At 38.5% G+C, this 22,536-nt stretch overlaps 1 protein-coding gene across 1 annotated transcript; it reads left to right on the forward strand.

Annotated features, from left to right (window-relative positions):
• Positions 1-5,531: 5,531 nt before the first annotated feature.
• On the forward strand, positions 5,532-11,970 carry LOC139734172 (lactadherin-like). Its single transcript, XM_071644977.1, has 7 exons — positions 5,532-5,658; positions 6,357-6,488; positions 7,522-7,733; positions 8,924-9,059; positions 9,619-9,774; positions 10,978-11,189; positions 11,821-11,970. Exons 1-7 carry the CDS (start codon positions 5,532-5,534, stop codon positions 11,968-11,970), a joined length of 1,125 nt encoding a protein of 374 aa, XP_071501078.1.
• Positions 11,971-22,536: the final 10,566 nt, after the last annotated feature.

Raw genomic sequence — 22,536 nt, forward strand, 5'->3', positions numbered from 1 at the left:
TTTGTTTCAGTGTTAGCAAATCCAACGGCCCTAATCTTGTGGCTCACGTGATACAGAGCGAGACACATCCCGTGGTGTCCCGTCCTATTGATAAAGTTAATCCAGCGTCACCGATTCTAACTTCATAGACTCTGGGTAACACACAAAAAAACCAATCTAAACGTAATGAAATATGACAGCATGGCGTATAGTAAACGTCATTATTCACACAAGTCAATGATATGTTAACGGTATCTGCATATTAAACAAGAATCGATGCCAAATAAATCACGATTCTTGCCTCGGTTGGTAGGCCTACATTTTGATGACGTATAAAAGTATAAACCCTCTCATGAAGCATCGTGGTATGTAACATACAAAATGTCCTCTATTTTCAATACCGGCAAAGCTGTTCGCCAACAACTCTCTGGTGAGGACAATAGATATGCCCACACTGAGCACATGGCCATCCGCCGCAGAGAGAAAAAAAAATATCTATTTTAGAAACTGTACATAGCATTGAACCACCTGCCTAAACATGAACAGCAACCATCGATTTGGTTTCCGCTGCATGGGCTTCACAAAAGGGTACACGACAACCACACAGTAGGAACTTCGTGTCAGCTCGACCGACTACACAGCATTTTTATGTTTTATTTTATCTTGTATTAGATATTCAAGCCAATCATCGATGTGCACCCCAAACAGTGCAAAACGGCCTTTGTCAATGGTCTTTAAAGCGCAACAGCCCTTTCTGGGCGATTTAACACCAACGACCACTTTCGTTTCAGTGTTTAACAAATCCAAGGGCCGTATTTTATGGCTCACATGACACCGAGCGACGAACGTCCCATGATGCGGGGGCGCTGTGCCATAGTGGTTAAGACTCCCGACTCCCAATAGGAGGACCCCGAGTTCGATTCCCGCCTAGTGCTTGTAAACATCCTTGGACAAGATATTTTCACCCACTACGTCTCTTTCGACCCAGGTGTATAAATGGGTACCTGACAACGCTGAGTAATAATAATGGCGGGACCCTCTGGTAGAGCAGTACATGGCAACACTGAAGGGGCTACCCTGGCTAGATAAGACCTTATTGTTTCTATGTCTCGTTACGATCCATCGTCACCAATTCGAAGATGATAAAAAGTGACATTGAAATATACACGTAATACAAGGAAAAGTCCATCAAACTGGAATGAAAATAAAATAGTAACCTTAAGCAAAATAATGACATGCACTTAGTCAATTATATTATGTCAATGTTATCCATTACATACAACTATGTTAAAACATGCTTCTTGCTGGGATGGTATAGGTTTGATGTAAACATATTAAAGGACATCTATATATAGGATATTAGGTGAAGTCACAGTAGTCGTTATTTTCTTATATTACTTCACTGAAATAACTTCATGTAGGTTTATGCTTGTACATTGTGTAGAATTGTCACCGCCTTTCATGCCTCGACAATGAAAGTCAAGATATTACACATAATATCATTATTATACACGACCGCCCAGCTTAAAACTCACAAGAAGTGGGCAAGAATGAATTGCCAATTCTCCTCTCCACCAATACTGTACCATCCCTTTAAGATGTGATTGACATGAGAGAGAGAGAGAGAGAGAGAGAGAGAGAGAGAGAGAGAGAGACAGGGAGAGAGTTAGGAGGTACAGTCTCATTAAAAAGAGAGAAAAGAGGATTAAAAGACTAAGGTCATTCAGGTGTGCTGTGTATGAATGGAAACATGTTTTATTTTGCAGTGAAAGCAGCGCCCGTTCGCTTGGGAGAAGCAGGCAGTTTTTAAAAGAAAGCTAACATTTTGGCAGAATGATCTTCATTTGTGATCCCAATATTTCACTTTTCCGCAGCTTATTCCAGAGCAAACAAGGATGGTTATAGTAGAGGACAGGTATATCTTGTCATTAGGCAAGGTCTTATCCTTGTGCGAAAATGTGCGAATCAGCAATTACCCATCTTTTGACACACCAAAAAAAAATTGTCATGTTCTCAGGTTTTGCTGCTCCTCATCGTCCGTATTTATTCAAAGATATTTCCGTCTGAAAAAGGTACATCAGCGAAGCAAGACTGAAATGATGGAAACTATTCTTTTGTTAGTGATGATACATGATCACACAATCGTTATTGTCCAGACATCTGGATGTACTCATTAAGATGCACATAATCAGGTGGCGATGGTGATGATGGGATTAAAGAGAAACCTCCGTTCATAGTCCATGTGTAGTAGGTCCATGGTAAGACGTACTTGTCTTAAGGGGGTATCTCATCGGGCTTGAAACTAGTTCGCGACTAGTTCGCGACTCTAGATTTTGCTAGTTGCAGAGACGTCTCCGCGACGTCTCCGAGACGTCTCCTGAAAATTACAGAGTCTCCGATTAGTCGCCAGTTAGTCGCAAGAAATTTGAACATGTTCGAATTTTCGCGAAGTCTCCGCGACGTCTCCGAGACGTCTCCATCAGTCGCGGAGACATTGCGGAGACTAATCATATCCGCGACTGCTGAGACGGCTCCGCGACGTCTCCGCAATGTCTCAGAGACGTCTCAGAAACATCGCCGAGACGTGCTGGAGACCAGAAAAACTGGTGAGAGGTCGCGGAGACATCTCCGCGACTCTACTTGACGCTGTTTGACCTACTTAAAAACCACGTGACTTATCTGCGTGCTGACATCCTGCCTAGATCAAGTCAGGTGATCCTGCAACGGCACCCTCATATTTGAATTTTTTTGGCACCTGCCATAACTCGTCTCAGAGACGTCTCCTTGTTGAGACCGCAAGACATTTTTATGTTGGAGACGTCTCCGCGACTGCTGCGACTGATAAGTTGGAGACGTCGCGGAGACGTCTCCGTTGGTGAGGTACTAGCTTTATGAAACAACCAACATAATTATCTTGGTCCATTACAGAGCATCCTAATCTGCGACGTTTTGTAGGTTTTGAGCTTGGCGGCCACTACAGATTGATTTCGACCAACCAAATGTCCCACAAGGCCATATTCTAGTGGCCCGATTGGACACGTGTGATTCAAAATTGATTGTTATATTTTCATTACTTTAAGAGAATTACATTTCTCTTTCTGACCACCAAAGGAAAAGGTTAGTGTCTAGCCCATGGTGTGTTATATGATTGTCAAACTATATTATTTACATACGAACATGCACACACAAATGCTTTCCATTCTGCTCAAAGGTTTGTTTGTTTGTTTGTTTGTTTGTTTGTTTGTTTGTTTTTTTTTGGGGGGGGGGGTCTGGTTTACCTTTTTCGACAACATGATATCCATTTGTGCAGCAGCAGTAAAGATGAACGATCGTCTTTAGGTATTCTAGTTACGTTGGAAAGGCATGTACCTTCATCCCTGAGAGAGAAATTAATTTATTATGTTCGTCACGATGATCTCCTATTAAAACCAGTATCGATTCGAGAAAAGGACAATTGCGACAAGATTACTTTCTCACATGTCTACAATTTGTGCTTCAATGCAAATGTAGCTCCAATTTCCTGAAACTGTTTTTTTTTATGTGCCCATGCATGCACGTATCAATCTTAACTTGCCAGTATTGTTTGGATTTTTTTCATCAGTAGTCAGTGGTCTATGTTAACTCGTGAATAAGCCATTCCACTGACTGACATGCAACATTGTACCTCCGGTCAACAAGAAGTTCGTGGTGACAAAATAGGGATTGAGGGAATGAGATAATCTCCATTTGACAAAAGGGTTCACTTATCTGTATCAATTGGCGCAGCAAGCACGCCACCGGGAGAGCCGATTTACGGTGGAATAAGAAAACCTGTATGACTCACTATGCAGAGAGATTAATGCTAGTACCTTGTCGACAAATATATAATCAGAAAAAAAAAGATATCTCACCTAGTTTGCTCTTTTGACTGTGACGAGCATCACATTCTTTTTTAAAACAAAAAGTGGAACCTTCGAATAGCTCTCTACAGCACGACTTTGTACATACTCCCAGAACACAGACATAAATGTACCACTCATCTAAAGCAATGGACATAAAAAATGCCATTCGGAATCAGTGGACCACAAAAAGAATTTCACGTTGTTTTAATAAAACATGAGAACTTTATCAATGACATGCCTTTTTAAGTTCAAAACCTACAGCAATATGAGTTCTCAACCGTCTAAACAGAATATATAGGGGTCTTTATGTTATATAAATATATAAACCTTTCGAAAAAAAGTAGGAAGAAGAAGATTAAATGGAACATGGAATAAAACGAAACCAAAAATGATATACAAAAGTATACCACACAGTGATGTATATCATATTCTTGACATTACAACAGAAACATTGCTATTAACCCAGTGGATATTGTACAAGCTTTTAATTACTTGTTTACAAATAAACATTCTTGTCCTAAATCTATTTCCAAGTAAGTTGTGATGATAGTTCAGAAAGTACCTTCCCCTGTAGGGCTTAGGCCTACATAATCATACCGTTCCCCCCCCCCCCCCCCCCCCGATGAGAAGTGCATTCAATCTTGTGAATTTATCTTAGCTGGTGTCTATGACGTGTATGACGTTGTGTCTGTGTACGCGTTTGTTGCTGTTATTTTTGTTTGTTTGTGTGTGTTTGTGTGTTTTGTGTGTGTGTGTGTGTGTGTGTGTGTGTGTGTGTGTGTGTGTGTGTGTGTGTGTGTGTGTGTGTGTGTGTGTGTGTGTGTGTGTGTGTTCATGATGGTGCACGCGCATGCGTATGTACTATTAGAATAATAGGTAAATCAGGGATGTAGGCTACTTATCTTCTTCCAAGGAGTGGCTGTGTGACATAGTCTGAAGCGGCGCCAAGGCAAGTGCAGAGTTTACGGTTCTTCGGAACGATAGGACGAGAAGGTAATTTCGTGTCTTACAGTCTTCGAGTTCTCCATCCTCAGAGCGGCTCGCTGCCCAAGCTGTGTTCGTCATCATGGCTAGAAGAATCATCGTCGGTTTTCTTCTCCTCTTATCTCTGACATCAGGTACGCATGTGTCTTTTGCTTTCTACCTTGAAGAAGTGGTCCTAGTCTATTCGTATGCCAAATCTTACGCTATTTGTTGTCAAAATCATTGCATTCTTTTTATTTTTAAACAATAACTTTCATTATCAACGCAAAGTTCTGCACAAGTCACTGGACCAATCGGCAATGGGTGTAATGGCCAATTAACGACCAGCCTGAAGTTCTGATATACATGTACTTTATCTTTTTTCAGTGGATTTCTTATATTAAGATTGGTGAAAGTCCAGTTTCATGTAAAATATACAGAATAAATTGAGATACGCAAAGGGTGGGCCAATATGTTGCTCAATACAATATATCCATATGGTGTAACTGAAGAGTAAAGACGAAACAGAATTCATGGATGATTCAAAAATATTCCCAGGAAATTACTCTCTACTAGAATATTACCAGCATGTTCTAAATCCACAGTCTGATGATCGGAATCCGATCAAATTGATCGTGTATAGTTGGAAATGGATTATCAAAATGCAGAAAAGTTAAATGTTGTACACCTCGAATTCCTTCAGTCCATATGTTTCCAGCTGACACGTTTGTTGATGAGTTGGTTCGCGAACTGGTGGTTGAAGGCGAGACATATAACAAGGAGTATGTGCAAAAACTGGTGGACAAGATCTTGGAACTGCTGAGGGTTCGTCAAGGTAAGTACTTCGTAGTCGATGTTCTTTTTTATCAACCCTGACATTACAAAACTTCCATTTAACAAAGTAATATCACTCACCACAGCTAGACTATATCAGTGTATGTGACAACAAACACCATTACCCTTATTACAGTGTTATCCATATGCATTTACAGGATGGGAATAACATGTTTATTCACAAGCAGTAAAAGTGCAGAAGTAACAATGATTAAACAAATCATTAACGTTGGTAGGTTTCCGAGTAGAGTAATGTTGCACTTCTTCAGTATCCTAGTGGCAGAAAACTCTCGTCTCACGCTGTCAAGATGTACAGCAGAATGTATGGGTGAATAAGTGAGACATGGCGGAGGTATCAAAGTCGCCATAGCGACATTTTCTACTTTGCAATTACAGTTGTTACATAATGATCACGAGGCTTTTAGAATTTCTGTATGGGAAACAATGATTACAGAAGAAAAGCAAAGGCCTGATAAAGATTTGGTGTTGTTTATATTTTTCTCTTTCTTAATGAAATAGTAACAACTCATATGATAACCATAGATAAGAAGAGAAAGCAAAAAAAAAAGAAGAAAAAAAAAGAAACTATCCATTGTTCTTTGTTTGAGTTTGAAAATTGAAAATTCCTCTCATGAATGTAATCGTTGCAACTGAAAATGTGGACAAGTATTTTTTTGTTGACATTTTCTGCATAAACAGAGTTGATTGATCTGATTCTGAATAATCACATGGGTATGGAGAGCGGAAACATCACTGCGGATCAACTCTCAGCAAGCTCCTGCTACCAGTATACGGACTGTGCCGACAGAGGGCGGCTTAACCATGGGGCAGGTAAGGTCATCTGGAGTGCGAATATTATTTTCTTTTGACCTTGTTTGGTTTGTTTGTTTAGTTTGTTTAGGGCCACAGTAAAAGATATAAGTGTGTGTGTGTGTGTGTGTAAACTAGGGCGGGAAACCATGTTTCGGGAGAAAAAAAAAAGAGCACACTACTGCGTCGTTACAGACTGGTTAGAAATTAATTCTATGCCTCGTAAAAGTTGCCTGCTTACAAAATGTGTAGGCCTACGGCGTTTGCTTCTCTGGGATAACGGCCTCTGATTAATATTATAATTATTTCTGAAATTTCTATGTTATTCTTTATTTCCTTTTTAAATGAAGGAGAATAAACAAACACACACACGTACGGAAAAAGAGTGACTAATAAAATGTCAAATATTATGCAAACAAGGACATTATAGGCCAAGGAGCATAATTATTACGTAAAAGATATGATCGGAATGGGAGGGGATTGTAGTAGGAGATACCTGAAATGTAAAAAAGTTTAAGGTGAAGTGATAGCCTTAAGTAGTTTTGAGCTGTAGTCATAGAAACGTACAAAAATGACTTTACCTAAGAATTTGTGCTTTTATCCTATAAGACTTAATAACGTTAAGAAAAGCAAAGCATGAACATGCCGTTTCTTTGATATGAAAGTGAACTATTGAGCTAGATTGATATTCGAGGTACACATTGCGAAGAATTTTTGTTTGTTTTGTGCAAGAGTCGCTCTATAAAAATGATGTCATCTTCTGCCCTAAGTTCAGTTACGAAAGTTCTATTGTAAAGCCATCTGGTGCAATGAGAAAATTCATATTATACATAGGCCTATATATTCTATGATCTTCGGGGTCTGTGGTCAATCTCATTGAACTTAACCTATAACTGTATAAGTAGAAAATGAGGGCCAAACATTTGACCATGATTTGGTAATTGCGTGAGAAGGCGAAGGTTCTAGTTGACAGAGCCTGGACCGGCTGTCGAATAAAAATATCTTAATCCTGACTGCTTATTTTTTTTTTTTTTGTAAAACTTCCATTTCCAAGGAAACGGGCGTCGAGGGGCGTGGTGTGCAGCAAGCAACGATGCGTCACCATGGATACAGGTTGACTTTGGAAGAAAGCATGTGGTGTCAGGGGTCATTACACAAGGCCGGGCCGACATCTACAGGCAGTGGGTGAAAACCTATAGAGTTCAGTACAAGAGCGATAGTGACGACATCTTTTTGGACGTCGAGGATGGCAAGGGGCATGCAAAGGTATATACTTTAAGTAACAGATGAAGAGATTTAATAGTTGACTCCGTTCTTGATTATTTGAGATATTTGAGATTAAAGCTTCCCCAAACAAAGAAAATATTAAGGAAATGACGTATTTTCTTAGTCGTAGCTTTAAGAATATTCCTTGTTATGCAATAGGGGAGGTGTCCTTGTACATGTCCTATTTTGCTCTGTGTGAGAATGGACTCACTTACAAATGCTTCAAAAGGATGTTGAAACATGATCAAGCACTTGTATCTGAAGACAGTGGTATCACCCCCTCCCCCACGGTTTTAAGCATTAACCAATTCACAATGACGTTTACACGAATAATTGTCACTCGTTGATCAAAGATCAATGTCTACGTTATTTTCTACAATACACAAAAACACAAGCACAACAACTTCAGGAATAAAAATGTGTACAATACAAATCCAATCCCAAGAGCATTACCGCAAAGATTCTAACCAATCAAAGCTACCTCATGTCTAATAAGTTAACTGCCATGTTATAGTCCTTGCAGTCAGTAATGTATAAGCGTCAGAAGAGGTCAAAGAGAAGAATCTCACTGGTGTTAGAAGTGTGAGTTGAATGCCGTTGCAAGGTACTATAATCATTTATCAGTTCACTTATTCTTCCATCCTTTACACACAACTGTAAACTGTAACGAAACACTACAATCAGCCAGCATTTTCCGGTCCTATCCGTTGAAGCATTCTGTTTGACAGAATGTAGATATAAATCCAAATAAATTTTGAATCCATCCACACTGTCACAACAGAAATATTCCATTTGGTATCAAAGTATTGTGTATATGATTATATTGAATAAATGTTTGATATCTAAAGAGAGAGACTTTGCTGTGATTGAATTTCTATAATCGATTCTTCAATTTCAAGAAGGTGCGAATTTACTTAGACGTTGCTCGTATTTTTCTTCCCGTGCATTCTATTTATTTCTTCCAAATTCAATGAAATGAGAGACAACATTTTGACCAAGCTTATGATATGAATAATTTTTATACAAATTATGACAGCCTAAGTGCACATAAGTTTTTGAGTATGAGTGTGTGCACTGTGTTTATGCTTATATGTGTGTGTGTGTGTGTTCGTGTGCGCGCGTTATTGTTGGTTTGTAGTTTTCATTGTTGTAGTTATCTATTACTTTTTTTTTTCATGTGTACTTTGTAGACATTCCAGGGAAACACGGACATGAACACCGAAGTTACCAACAAGTTCCCCAAGCCTGTCACTGCATGCGCCGTGCGTATTTTGCCCCTGACGTGGAACAGTCATGTTAGCATGCGATTCGAGTTGCTGGGAGACGGTTAGTAGTTATCCATTAGTTAAATACCCTCCAATATTCATGTAATATTATATTATATCCTTAAAGTCTGTATGGTGAAAAATTCGCTTACAACGAACGAGGCCATAGCGAAATTTCTGTTATAATCAAGGCATCTCCGAGCGCCACTGACAAAGAAGAAACTAAAGGAAATGTGCTCCGGTATATTACGAAATGAGAATTGGTTACGAAATTACATGAAAAAACAAAAACAAAACAAAACAAAACATTTGCAGAGTGCTCTGCATGCACACGGGCTAACGCTTCACATTTTATAGTTAGTTTTTAATAGAAATCGCTATCTAAACATAATTATGACTATTTTGTTACTCTGTCTTCTTATGTAAACTTTGCTGCAGACTCCGTGAAATAACAACTGCCAATAGAAAACAAGGAAGAGACAAAGAATGTACAGTGTGTTTAGAGAAAGCAGAAAGAGTGAAAAAAAGCAAAAATGATCAAGGACATGATTGTTTCTCTCGAAACGCTGTTATGTGTGATTGTTTCGATTCTTTGCAATTTATATGAATGCCTACTGTAGGCAATATGGTCACTCCACAAAAAGTGGAAAAGCCAGGAGAATCTCTAAGAAGACTGGGGGTGGAGGACGGAAGTATTCCAGATGACCAATTATCCGCCAGTTCCTGTTACCAGTACGAAGACTGCGCGACCCGAGGTCGACTGAATCAGCCAGCCAGTAAGTGAAGAATTACAACATTTGTTTAATATGACATATGATATTATATGTGTAATATGTTGTTGTTGTTCATTTTCCATCTGTGAAGATGGCTGGATAGCCCATATTCAGCTACACTAAGCTGGTCTTCCATGGGGTCCAGTTGGATGTGGGGTGGGACCACTTCACCGGGTTAGACACCTTGCTCTTTTCGATGAATGAATGAAGCGGGATCTTTTACGTGCATGAGCTGTGACTCTCTCATACACGGGACCTCCATTTTATGTCCTATCCGAGGGACAGAGTGTTTTGCCTCTTGCTAGAGGGGACGGTATGTTTACACACAACATTGCTCAGTCCAGACTCGGGTTCGAATCCGGGCCGCGTGATCGTGAGGCAGACGCGCTACCGACTGAGCCAACTCACCGCCCACAAAATATCAAAATCAAAATTGCGTTTTAATGCACTGCTTGTAGAACTTGTAGAAGGTAATCAAACGATGATTATTCAGAGCCCTTCCTGAAAGTACACACAAAATTTGTCCCTTCTGCACTAATTACTTCATAATAGCGTCACATATGAAAGCAGAAGGAAAATTCCCAATCGCTAGTTGACTAATTCTTATTTTTTCATACCCGATGTCCTCGGTCGTTGTTTTCAGTAATTCGTTCTTTTTTCAGTTTTACAGGGGATTCACCAATGATATTTGAAGTCACGGAAGTTAAACGTCTTGACTGAGATGTTACTAAAGACCCCTAACAATCAATTTTTACTGTTAAAGAAGACCTCCGGATGATTTTCAGACTTTTCATCATAACAACTATAAATTAGTTAAACTTAGTACAGGGTTTCAGACGTTTTATTGATTTGGATGAGAAGTAAGAATGTTTTCAAAATTTATAACAAATTGCAATGAACAAGGATGATGACATGGAAGCATCACCATAAGAATGCATGAGTTTGGGCTCAAGGAAGAGGAAGAAAAGAAGAAGGTATTCACAGATTTTACACAGGTGACTTTGTTAATCTAATTATGTGAAGCTCCTATGTCATCAACACTGTTTAGTGTAATTTGTTTAAGATTTTTCAGAGTATTGGTTCCTCTTTTCAAGGACCACAATAAATTTCACAAATCTATACATTGAGCTGTCGATTTATGTACATGTAATACAACATGACGTGAAATTATTAAAAAAAAAAATCGTCTGGAATGCCTCTTTAAAGGTGGTAGACGCAGAGGCGCATGGTGCGCAGCAGCCAGCGATACGGCGCCTTGGATACAAGCTGATCTCGGGATCGAATATCGTGTTGCGGGGGTTATCACACAGGGACGATACCCCAGGTACAACCAGTGGGTGACGACTTACAGCGTCCAGTACAAGGAAGACGGTGCATCGGATTTCGAAGACGTTGTTGGCGATGACGGTCAGCCCATGGTATGTTAGGTTTACGTGAATGATTATTACTCCACCAAAGAGGGCGTAACAATATATTCAAAGGAATGCACAATTTAAGTTGTCCATCTGTCTGACGTCCGTCCGTCCAGCATTTTATCAAGCCGTGTTATAACAAAAAGAAAACCCATCAAAACAAAGGAATGGATTTTTTTTTTGAGGTGCAAGAGTAATAATGAGATTTTTAGTAAATTAATTTTTCAAGTTTAAAAGCCAAGAAGTTGGCAGCGCCGGGGAAGAGAACAATGAAAATACGTGGAAATATAAGGGATATCTGATATAGAAAGTTAAACAGAGGGGAACAAGAGAATTAAACACTTGATGTCACTATGTCTTCACATAGCCAGAGCTGGCCCATCTCCCTAATTTTGCAGGAAGCCCGGAAGAACATCAAATAAATAGTTACCCTATTATCTGCATGTTCCGACAAGAACAAAGAAACATCTCGCTGATTTTCGACGTTCGACTATACATCCCTGATTATTCCTTGGAATCTTAGTGACATTAGTACTATGTGAGTATTACTAAATCTGCATACTACCTAGCATCCGAAAGAAATTCAGCACTGTAGATGTCAATGAACAGTTACTGTACATTATGTCGTCTGTATCAGATATTCCAAGGAAACACTGACAAGAACACCGAGGTCACCAACCTTCTGCCGGCCTCTGTAGACGCCCGCTACGTCCGCATTCTCCCTAAAACTTGGCACGGCTCCGTCAGCATGCGATTCGAGGTTCTCGGAAATCACAAAAAGCGATAAGAAAGGTTTGTTATGGACTGTGTTTGTAAATGGTTTGTTGTATGATATAAACCCCTATGTGAAGGATGGACACACGGGCATGCACTTTTTACTCTGTTTTTTCCGTGCAATAAATGACCCTATGCCTATAGATAAAAACAACATCAACAACAACAACAACAAACACACAGTCAAACACACAGTCAAACACACGCACATATTTGTTATGCACACGATGAATCACTCGAACTAGATAGATATGCATAGTCAAAATTTGTTATCAGAATCAGTGATGGGATCTTGTGTAAAATCAATGCAGTAACCACTAAAAGGTGAATATGAGGCCCCCATCTCACTAGGAAGACGATCATGGCGACCATAGGGATCTGTGCGTGAAAACATTGCAAATCGTGGCGCGATCGCTGTGCGGCTCCATTTTTGGCCTCCGAGCCGATTACACTACGGTTTCTCCACGCTCAACCTGCGCTGTACGCGATAGTGCCGAGATGATAATACGACTCTGCCATGCTGTTGCTGCATTTCCAGGTCGACGAGACGCGCTGCTTCTGCGAACGAATAGACTGTATTGCGATATTCGTACGCTTATCAAGACCTCACTACAACAGTGATCTGAACGATCGAAGCGACAGTGGTACGTTTACGCCGGGCTCATGCTACGATCTCAAACGATCGGGCATAAAATGTCAAGATTGAATTTCTTCGGTCAGATGTCAGTGTCAAACCAACATGGATATGCAGAATATGGTTTCACCCTTACATCTTAGCATTCTAGAACACACCAGTTAGAACCTGATGTGAAATTGCACTATTAAAGGGATTGTACAGTTATGGTTGAGACCTAATTTCAGGTTTCTAACATTTTTTGGTGATATAATGAGAAACCTCTTATAAAATGTGAAATAGCATGTAATTCTATGAGGAATTCAACATTTATTTGATGAAAATTGGTTTTGAAATGGCTGAGATATCAAAAAAGAATGATTCTAATAAAGTGTGGGACCCACACTTTGTTAGGATCGCTTTGTTTTACTTTGTTTTTTTGATGTTTCAGTCATTCCAAACCCGATTTTCATCAAATAAACTTTGAATTCCTCTTAAAATGGTATGTTCTGTACTATATCATAAGTGTTTTCTTGGTATCTCGCAAAAAGTTACTCATCTCCACCAAAACTGTACTATCCCTTTAAGTCATCCATTCAATTAAAAGGGTAAAATGTGTATATAATGTTAAAGAGCAAACTACAAATCGCATCCTACAATGAGCTAATTTTATGAAGATGTATTTGAAAAGCCTACAACTTAATTTACTTTCATTGACTTGCAATGGTATATATGCCAAACAAACAACTTGATTAACAGAGTAGACTCTGTGGAAAAGGAATTTTACTCGCTTTTCTCCATATTCACCTCCCTGGTCTGGTGAATCACTTTCTTTGGTTTATGGTTGGTTCCTGTTACGTGATACTTTAAAATTGGTAATTTTCATTGGCGATGGGGGCCGCTTTCGTTGCACTTGAGTTACGGTTTTCGCGTTGCTACCCCGTCAGAGCTACGAATGTGGTGCTTTTAATACGCTCGTGAGGCGATTGTGATACGCTCTAAAACCACGGCAACCTCGCTACGGAAGTTTTGGACATGTTCAAAACTTCCGTAGCCGAATCATGGCGATGGTGGCGACCCTCCGCGCTTCTATACCGCTCAAGATAAGATGGAGAAGATTTTAAAGCGATCAAGCCACGATCCGCCGCGCTTTGTCGATTTTGGTGATCGTAGTGGTATCGCCGTCTAGTGAGATGGGGGTATATCAAAGTATTGCCTTATGATTTTCTAGTGTATCTTGTATGCTATGTATTATCAACAATCGTTTTAATGTTCTCCGAAAGAAGAAAACGCAGAACTTAAAGAACTAATAAAAAGAAACAAACAATGATGTTTCCATTACCATTCGTGTAATATGCATATGTATATACCTTATAAATGCAATTGTATGTCGTTACTCATCATCACATGTATCTTGTTGATGTACGTTTATCGAAATTACTACAAATTTGTTTTGTTTATGCATTGAATACAATTTCTCCTGTTTATTTAATGGAAATGAAAATAAAGTTGAACTTGAACTTGAGCTTGAACTTGAATAATGATGAGTGATATCGGGCACTCGTCTAGTCTGCTAAAACCGTGCATTTTAACCTTGAAAGAAATCTAAATATTGATTGTAATAATGCTTCTATTGTGCTAATTCTTTCGTGCGCTTGCGTGCATTTACCTTCTATCTTCAAAAGCCGATTCCATCAATAACTTCTTTTTTTTTCGGGGGGGGGGGGGCAATCTCTCCTCCCCCCACTTGAGTTCTGATATGATTTTTGTTTGTTTGTTTGTTTGTTTTTGTTTTTTTTGTTGGGTCTGGAAAGTAATCTGAAATTACATTTCTTTTTCATACATACGTCGGAATAAGTAGCAACCAAGATTCAATAACCTCTTCCATTTCTTTTCCCTTTCCTTACTCTGTCTTCTGAAGAACAAACTGACTTGACAATCACCGGAAGTACTGACGAGATCGCACTGTGACGGAATCATATTGTCCAAACGACTATGGAAGTAAAACTGAGATGTAACTAGATTTTAGTCCCAGCTATGGACCGCACATTTATTTTCGTCCATGTTTATTTAGTAGTGGGAACATTGATATGTTGGGGAAATTATTCAAAATTCAAAGTTATTCATCATAAATACATTGTATTTCCTTTTTAAGGGACGAAACTTTGCTTGAAAATTACAGCGAGGATGACGGGTACATAATTCTGCGAATACTGTTGAAGTAAGACAAGATGTTAGGGAATAAAATGTCCGGGAAAAAAATCAGGATGAAAAATTTCACGGATAAAATACCATGGAGGAAATGTCTAAGGAGAGACTTTTGTTTTTTGGCCTCATAGATGAATGATAAGGATTCTTCATGAGCCCGAGCCTTGTCTGATACATTGCTAGCCATCTTTCAGGTCATGTATACTGGCACACGTACATTGCGGATACCTGACTTGTATGAACAGGATTTTTAACTGATATGTGTACAACTTCTCAGATTTGTTTGGAGGTCTGTTTTGGGGCCAAATCATATAATTAAATTGTTGTATCCAGCATCCGTAAATGTACCAAAATGTCACTCCCTACCATCTAAGCTTATTCTTCCACACACTGTATGGTCAATCACATGTAAAATAAACAACAAAAACATCAAACTGGTATTTCTACTTTTGTGTTTGGAGGAATGGCATGTTTAATTATGTAGTTACTTTAATGCGTTTTGTTAAAGGTAACATTTTGATGTAATAATGTCCAATTTGAAACACTCAAACGATGTTAAGAGACAGATTAGAATCTACATCATAAATCTTGCATACAAGATGACAATTTTGCCTTTTTTTTTGCGAAATACGTGTGCTCAAATCCCCGACATTTTATCCCTCAAGTCTTTCATAACTAAAATTGCTGAATTGCTAAATATTCTTTTAACAATGTAGCTAATACTACCTTTCACAAAATATAGATATTTGCAAAAACGGAATTTAATACCGTAACTTGATTCTGCCTGTGTATCTTCTCTGCTCTTTTATTAGTGTCCCTGCTACCTATCCTGCTACAAATGAATACGAACGTTGACTGAGAGAATGATGCGTGAGACATATTTTTAATCTTCTCAATAAAATTCCATAAATTGTCACTCGTGTTTCTTCTAACCAATCGCCGCAAACAGGCGCGATGGATAACTTTGGATAGACCGGATTAAAAAAAAAGAGTAATAAAACTTGTAAGGATGTGAGCTTTCCTTTCAAATTGGTCTAGTGGTCTAGGTTATTATCATACCTTTCCTGGCATACGCTTTCAAAAACAAAGGACTCGTACTTATCCCTTAAAGTGCTTAATCTTGCTGCTTACACGTGTTTCGGTACCTTCCAATATCACAGTTGTGTTACAAATTTACGTTATCCGTGGAAGAGAGACCAAATCAAACCGTTTGACTAATCCTTATAAGTTTTTGGCCATGGTCAACGTTATAACCTCTGGCATCAATAAACTGCTCTGGACTGTTTTTTTTTAAACAAAAAACAAAAACAAATAACAACAACAACAAACAATTTTGTCACCGATATCTTTTTTTCGTCCGGTGAAGGGACAGTGCGGTATTCTATAGCAAGGCATTACACCAAATTCAAAGTTTGCCTCCTCCGTGGAATTACGTGCTTTACGCTTGATACATACAATGTAACTAATAGTATTAACAAATTTTTACTATCACAGTAAGATGTATTCGGCTTCCTTCGCTCAATCGAGAAAGTACTTTATCTCTCAAGTAGACTACTAACATGAGAAGACTCGACTCAATGAGTACAGACAGGGGATTATCCATTACATTTGCCAATACGTCCCTGTGTTCCAAACTACCGAGCACAACGAATTATGCCATGTAAGACAGTGTAAATCTTCTGCAATCGGTTTCCTTGATGAATACTATGAGTAAATAAGCATTCAGAAGAGATAAAATAAGACTAAGAAAGGACAATTAGTGGCTTTGCATATTCATGAACAATGAGGACTGTTACGTCAGCCCCAACCTTTCTCCACTAATCGCTATTGTTCTTCGCGGTGCCTGTATTTTGCTCGGATGTTTCTTTTATTTTTCTCCAGACCGAGGTATTTTTTTTTCTCGTTTCGTTTCGATGATTGATTTAAGGTCGACAGCAACTTTTAGCCAAATCATGTTGTTTTAGAGACATACTGAAATTTGAAATAAATGAAGAAAACAGCAACAAAATCAAACAAGGTAATGAATAAATACTGTATGGCTCAAAAGATAATTAGCGAAATATAAGATTCAATCATTGAAAAATCCGTTCAAATAGTGGTTACAGTAATTTTGCAAAACAAAACGTTATTCACTTATGTTACTTAATGGCACTATTACCACCAAATATCAATAATAAGATAAGTATGTACATTATTTTTACAAGGTCATTTCGTAAAACATTCGATAGTCTTTGCCAGTGATAATAGTAGAGGCTACTATGTAATCCCGTGAGATTTTCGAGCCAAAATTGATTTTTTCGCTAACTTTGCCAATTTTGGGGTGCTGAATCCAAAAAACTTTGGTTCCATTTTTTTTTCTGACAACGCCTTCAGCCGCCATTTTGAATTTCAAAATGGCCCGCCTAGCAGACTGTATTTTTACCCATATCTCATGAAATGAGCATTGTAGAAATCTCAAGATTGGTGCAAAATACATCGTTATAATGTCAGACACTCTGTTAGGTCATTTTCTGATATTGTGGATTGCTTTGTACAGTTTTTAGGCCGCCATCTATAAATTCAAAATGACCGACATAGCGTTTTTACCCATATCTCAGTTTGCAATTATTGTAGAAGCATCAAATTTTCAAGAATGCACATGCTTGTGGTGTCCAACGGTCCAGTACAGCTGTTTCCTAATTGTGGATCATTAGGTAGGCCACCATGTTAAAATTCAAGATGGCCGCTATAGAAAACATATAATACTATGGTAAGCGCTTTAGATGAATGTGCCAAAATTGTCCTAGTCAGACTAAATTTATTTCCAGTTCACGCAGAATGACAGCCATCTCTCAATTCAAAATGGCCGCCATAAATTAAGAATGTAGGGATGAGGTTCTAATTGTGTCATCAAGAGATGCTGAGGGGCAAAAACTGCATAAGGGGGAGGGGGCATACCACTGTCCGATAGTGTGGGCAAGCGTGTAAGCGTTACATCCCATAATCTAAAATAGCCAGGCGGGTATATGCGGTTTGCAAGCTGCGCACTAAAACGGTTCCTTTTCGCCTCTCAGGCAACACGTTATTTTGCGTTGTGGAACCTCGTTAATGATTATATTTAATCCCAGTCAATGAATTTTGTACAAAAGAAAGCATTGATGCAATCGAAGGCGATCTTCAGAAACTTGATGCTGCCTCGAGAGAATGAAGAGAAACAAGGAAAAGTCTCGCAATGGCAGGAAATGCTATGGTCACCCAACCAGGCATCCCATACCCAAGCTTGTTTGTTGGCCATAAACTGAAACACTTAAGGTTTGCTAGATAATATTTCTGGAATAACACAGAATGAAGAAGAAATAAATAGGCCTAGGCATTTTCCTGATTGCCCTTGAGTGGGTCATCTTCAATTATCACGACTTCCAAGATGATTACTGCTATACACCCAATGATTCTAAAACTACAAAGGAGTAATGAAAGCTCAGTTCTGTGGCGCTTGCTTCCATCAGAATTCCTCCACAACTTAGAAGATAATCACACGAGGGTAATGTAAGAAATTGTCACTGCCTTGAAGGTGATGAATGTGGTGTTTGGGAGTCAGGTATCAGAAACATTCAAGGGAGATACTCTAGAAAGAGATGAAAAGGGCAGTTTTAATGTTCTGTACTAAGAATTTGTATCTGAGAGAACTAAAATATATTAATCTCTGGAATATTGTGAGAAAGGCCATACACTCAGCTCGTGCAAAACAAAAACAAACAAACAAAAAACACCATGTAAGATTGGATCCAAAGTCATTAAGCTTAATGGATCACCAATTCTTCATAACATTTCTACTGGTTCTACAACCTGATAGACCTGTCATTATCCAGTCATTGCTGAACGATACAATTATTGCAAGGTATAACTTCTAAGCAATTCCACAATCACTCTTCATCTCATTGTTTCATCATGTTCATGGCCTTCATCTCATTCTCACTATTAAAGGTTCATTTTCCTACCCATGCCTTAGAAACTCACAAAACTGAGCCAAATAATCAGCCTGAAAGTTGAAATACTGAGCAGTCAATTCCATCTGACACAGAGTCCACATCATGGAAAGAAAAAAAAAGAGTTTTTCAAAGATGCCATGGAAGTTACTGTCACCCGTCACTCACAACAGATAGCCTCATTCCATTGTGTGTATTAGAGCAACGGGAAAATCAGAGATATTGATGATTATTACGTAGCCTCTAACATTTCAGTTATCCTGATGGATCTTGTAGGTTTGCTGCACTTACTGCATTGCATGTTGTCTGCTCCATCATTGGAAAAGGAAATGAGAAAGGTACAATTGACAGTTTTGAGAGATTATGCCCTGCAGTTTGTTAAAAAAAACAGGAACAACTAAAGGTCTGCTCTTTCATGCCTTTCATGGTGCTGACTGAAGTTGAAAATTTGAGGATGTCTCCAAGAGCAGATGGACCAAGAAGTATCTAAACCTTGAATCATGCAGAATGTGCTATGACACAGTCCGTGCCTTCCAGAAGTTTGGCGTGGATGACTTCAACCAGGACAATTTCCCGCTTTACCCTCGTAGAGACTTGATACAATATATCCAGAGAACGAACCTCGTAAACTCTCACAACCTAATTTGTGCCTCTATTACATATAAATATGATATATTAGATTGTAGATATTTCCAAAGGGTATGCATAAATTGTTCAATTATTATAAAATGCTTCGAGCTTCCTACACCAACGGTAGCCACAGAATTCATAATCATGCTCAAAAGCAAGAAATGCAAAAGTCATTATTTCTGGAAGAATTTAGAACTAATTCTCCCCTGTGTCCAGCTTTGGAGTGCTGTTTCTTTAAAAACACGTGCAGGGAATGAGCCTAGAAAACATTTAATTATCTAAGTTACTATCTCATGAATGATTAGAGCATATAATGGCTAATATTGTAAGTTCTTACAACCAAATCGTCTAAATTGGGCATTATTTAGTCACTCAGACACAGTTATTAAGAGGGATTTCTTAATTTGAAAGTCATTTGTCTTTAACATCAAAATCACATGATTTTCCATTCACAAATTTTACCCACACGCTATGCTTTTAAATGAATTTATTCACATGGCAGCCTTTTTGCATTTCAACACAACAGTGTACCTACAGGACAGGAAACACTTTCGCTTTGAGTAATACGCAATATCCAATGAAGTGATTGACTTATGCACAATGAGTGTTTCATTATGCTTGGGTTTGCAGTTTAGAGATCTCACAGCACCAAATATGGTCGAAATAGATCTTGAATTTCAAGAGTGGTGACCAATATAAATGATCCATTATTAAAGGGACTGTACAGTACTGGTTGAGGTAGGGATTCATGTTTTGAACATTCCTAAGTGAGATAATGAAAAGCCTCTTATGAAATATGAAAGAGCATGTAATTTTAAGAAGGATTCAACGTTTATTTGATGAAAATTGGTTTTCAAATGGCTGAGATATCCAAAAAAGTGTTAATGATAAAAGGCGACATGCCCCAACTTTATTAGGATCTCTTTGTTTTACCTTGTTTTTGGATATCTCAGCCATTTCAAAACCGATTTTCATCGAATAAACTTTTGATACCCCTTAGAACTGCATGCTCTTTGACATCTCATAGAGTGGTTTCTGAATATCTCGCAAAATGTTAAAAGCTAAATCTACACCTCGACCAGAACTGTACACACCCTTTAAAGAATGTATAGGCCCTATGTGTGTGTGTGTTTCAAAGAATGTACACTGTATGCCATCATAAACATTGATGTCTAAAAGTTGCTTGTAACCAGAGATATTAGCTGAAAAGCAGCCATTTTGAATTTTAAGAAGGAAGCCTCGAAAGTGATCTGCAATTGAAAAGAGCATCTGAATGTTCAACATCATGAGCCCGGTTTATGCCCGAAATGTGAACTGTCTGTATGGCGGCCATTTTGAATTTCAAGATGGCCATCTTTAATATCAAAATGAACCGTCGTTTCAGAAAAAAAAAATGTTTCAGAATGTCTGACAACATACGCATGCTCTCTGCCCCAAATTAGAACCTTACACAATGCATACGATATGAGATACAGGCCCAATTACAGTTGTTATAGTGGCCATTTTGAATTTCAAGATGGCCCCAAACATAAATGATTCATCATTTAAAAAAGAATGTATATATATTAGCATGACTGACATCATAAGCATGCTTCTTGCCCCAAATTTATACTCTACACAATGCTTACAACCTGAGATATGGGTAAAAATATATTTAGCCAAGGCGGCCATTTTGAATTTCAAGATGGCTGGCTAATCTACAATATTAGAAAATGGTGTATCAGAATGTCTGACATCACAAACATGCTTTTTGCATCAAATCTGAACCTTCTATGATGCTCGCATTATGAGAATTGCGTCAATATACAGCTATGGCGGCCACTTTGAAATTCAAAATGGCGACTGAAGACGAGGTCGGAAAAAATGGAACCAAAGTTTTTTTGGATTCAGCACCCCCAAATTGACCAAGTGAGCTAAAAAAAAAAAAAAATCAATTTTGACACGAAAATCTCACGGGACCCAATATTTCGACATAGTAGACTGTACTATAACTCAAATTATTATGATTCCTTTTTTAAAATATAGTTTAATATAACAATTGCAATTATTTCTTTAGTCATGTACGGAACCATAAAGTCACACAGGTCATATCTTGAATGCTGAAATATAACACATTGAAATCAAGGCTGGGCAAGCTGTTCTTGCTTCGAATATGCGAAATTTCATCAGGCGACCCAGAGAGCAAGCCACTGCATCTTCTCAACAGAGATCGTATGCTGAAGTGGTGGGATCCTCAACACCGAATTTCAGGATGATTCCACCTCGAGGGCGGCTGAAATCGACCCCCACCCACCCGTGGCTTCCACTGACAAAAGCTCAACAGGGGTGGCACGAGCATCTACGTCTCGTGACGGCAACATGCTCTTAACCTCCCGCTCTAACTTTGGTGAACACTGTGCGGGTTCTCGTTTATTGAAGTCAAAATCACAACCAATTTCTAACAGTGCTTTGAAAGTTTGTACCGAAAATTTGAATTGCAATGATAATGTTAACACTGGCGAAGCACAAAATGCTCTTCAGGAGCGACCACATGAACTAATCAAAAGTAAAATTAATAATTTGATGAATGGTTCAATTCCTCCGCTCAGAAAGAGGGGTCTAAAATTTGCCCATTTGAATATTCGTAGTTTAATTTCTAAAATTGATGAACTTAGATTACTTCTGAGACATACATCACTTGATGTCATTGGTTTGAATGAGACATTTTGTGATTCCATGATTGATGATTCTGAATTGCATATCGATGATTATGTCCTATTACGTAGAGACCGTACAAGACATGGTGGCGGTGTGGCTGTATATATTTCCAAAAGATTCAACTATAAAATAAGAGACGATTTGAATTCATCTACTTTAGAATGCCTTTGGTTTGAATTGCATTATCCAAATAAGCCTTCCATCCTTGTAGGGGAATTTTACAGACCTCCGAATTCTCACGTCGATTTCTTTGACGAATTAGACAGGACTTTGGACTCTGCTCTCTCGGAACATATGAGTTGTATTATATTAGGTGATTTCAATTGTAATTATATGCCACACCAATATGATGTGAATGCCGAAAAAGTTATGTTTTATACAAATATGTACGGACTAAGTCAGTTAATTGATACTGCCACAAGAGTTACAAATACTGCTTCTACTTTAATTGATTTGATATTTGTAT

The sequence above is a fragment of the Diadema antillarum genome, unplaced genomic scaffold (genome assembly GCF_040938485.1).
Source record: "Diadema antillarum isolate AM-2024a unplaced genomic scaffold, OU_Dant_1.0 seq00000512_RagTag, whole genome shotgun sequence".
NCBI lineage: Eukaryota > Metazoa > Echinodermata > Echinoidea > Diadematoida > Diadematidae > Diadema > Diadema antillarum.

Excerpts from the sequence above, each read along its gene's own strand:
- LOC139734172 (XM_071644977.1), top strand. The coding sequence starts at position 5,532 with ATGTTTCCAGCTGACACGTTTGTTGATGAGTTGGTTCGCGAACTGGTG. Across the intron at positions 7,734-8,923 it reads ATGGCAAGGGGCATGCAAAG|ACATTCCAGGGAAACACGGA; the intron begins GTATATACTTTA and ends TGTACTTTGTAG. Across the intron at positions 11,190-11,820 it reads GCGATGACGGTCAGCCCATG|ATATTCCAAGGAAACACTGA; the intron begins GTATGTTAGGTT and ends CGTCTGTATCAG.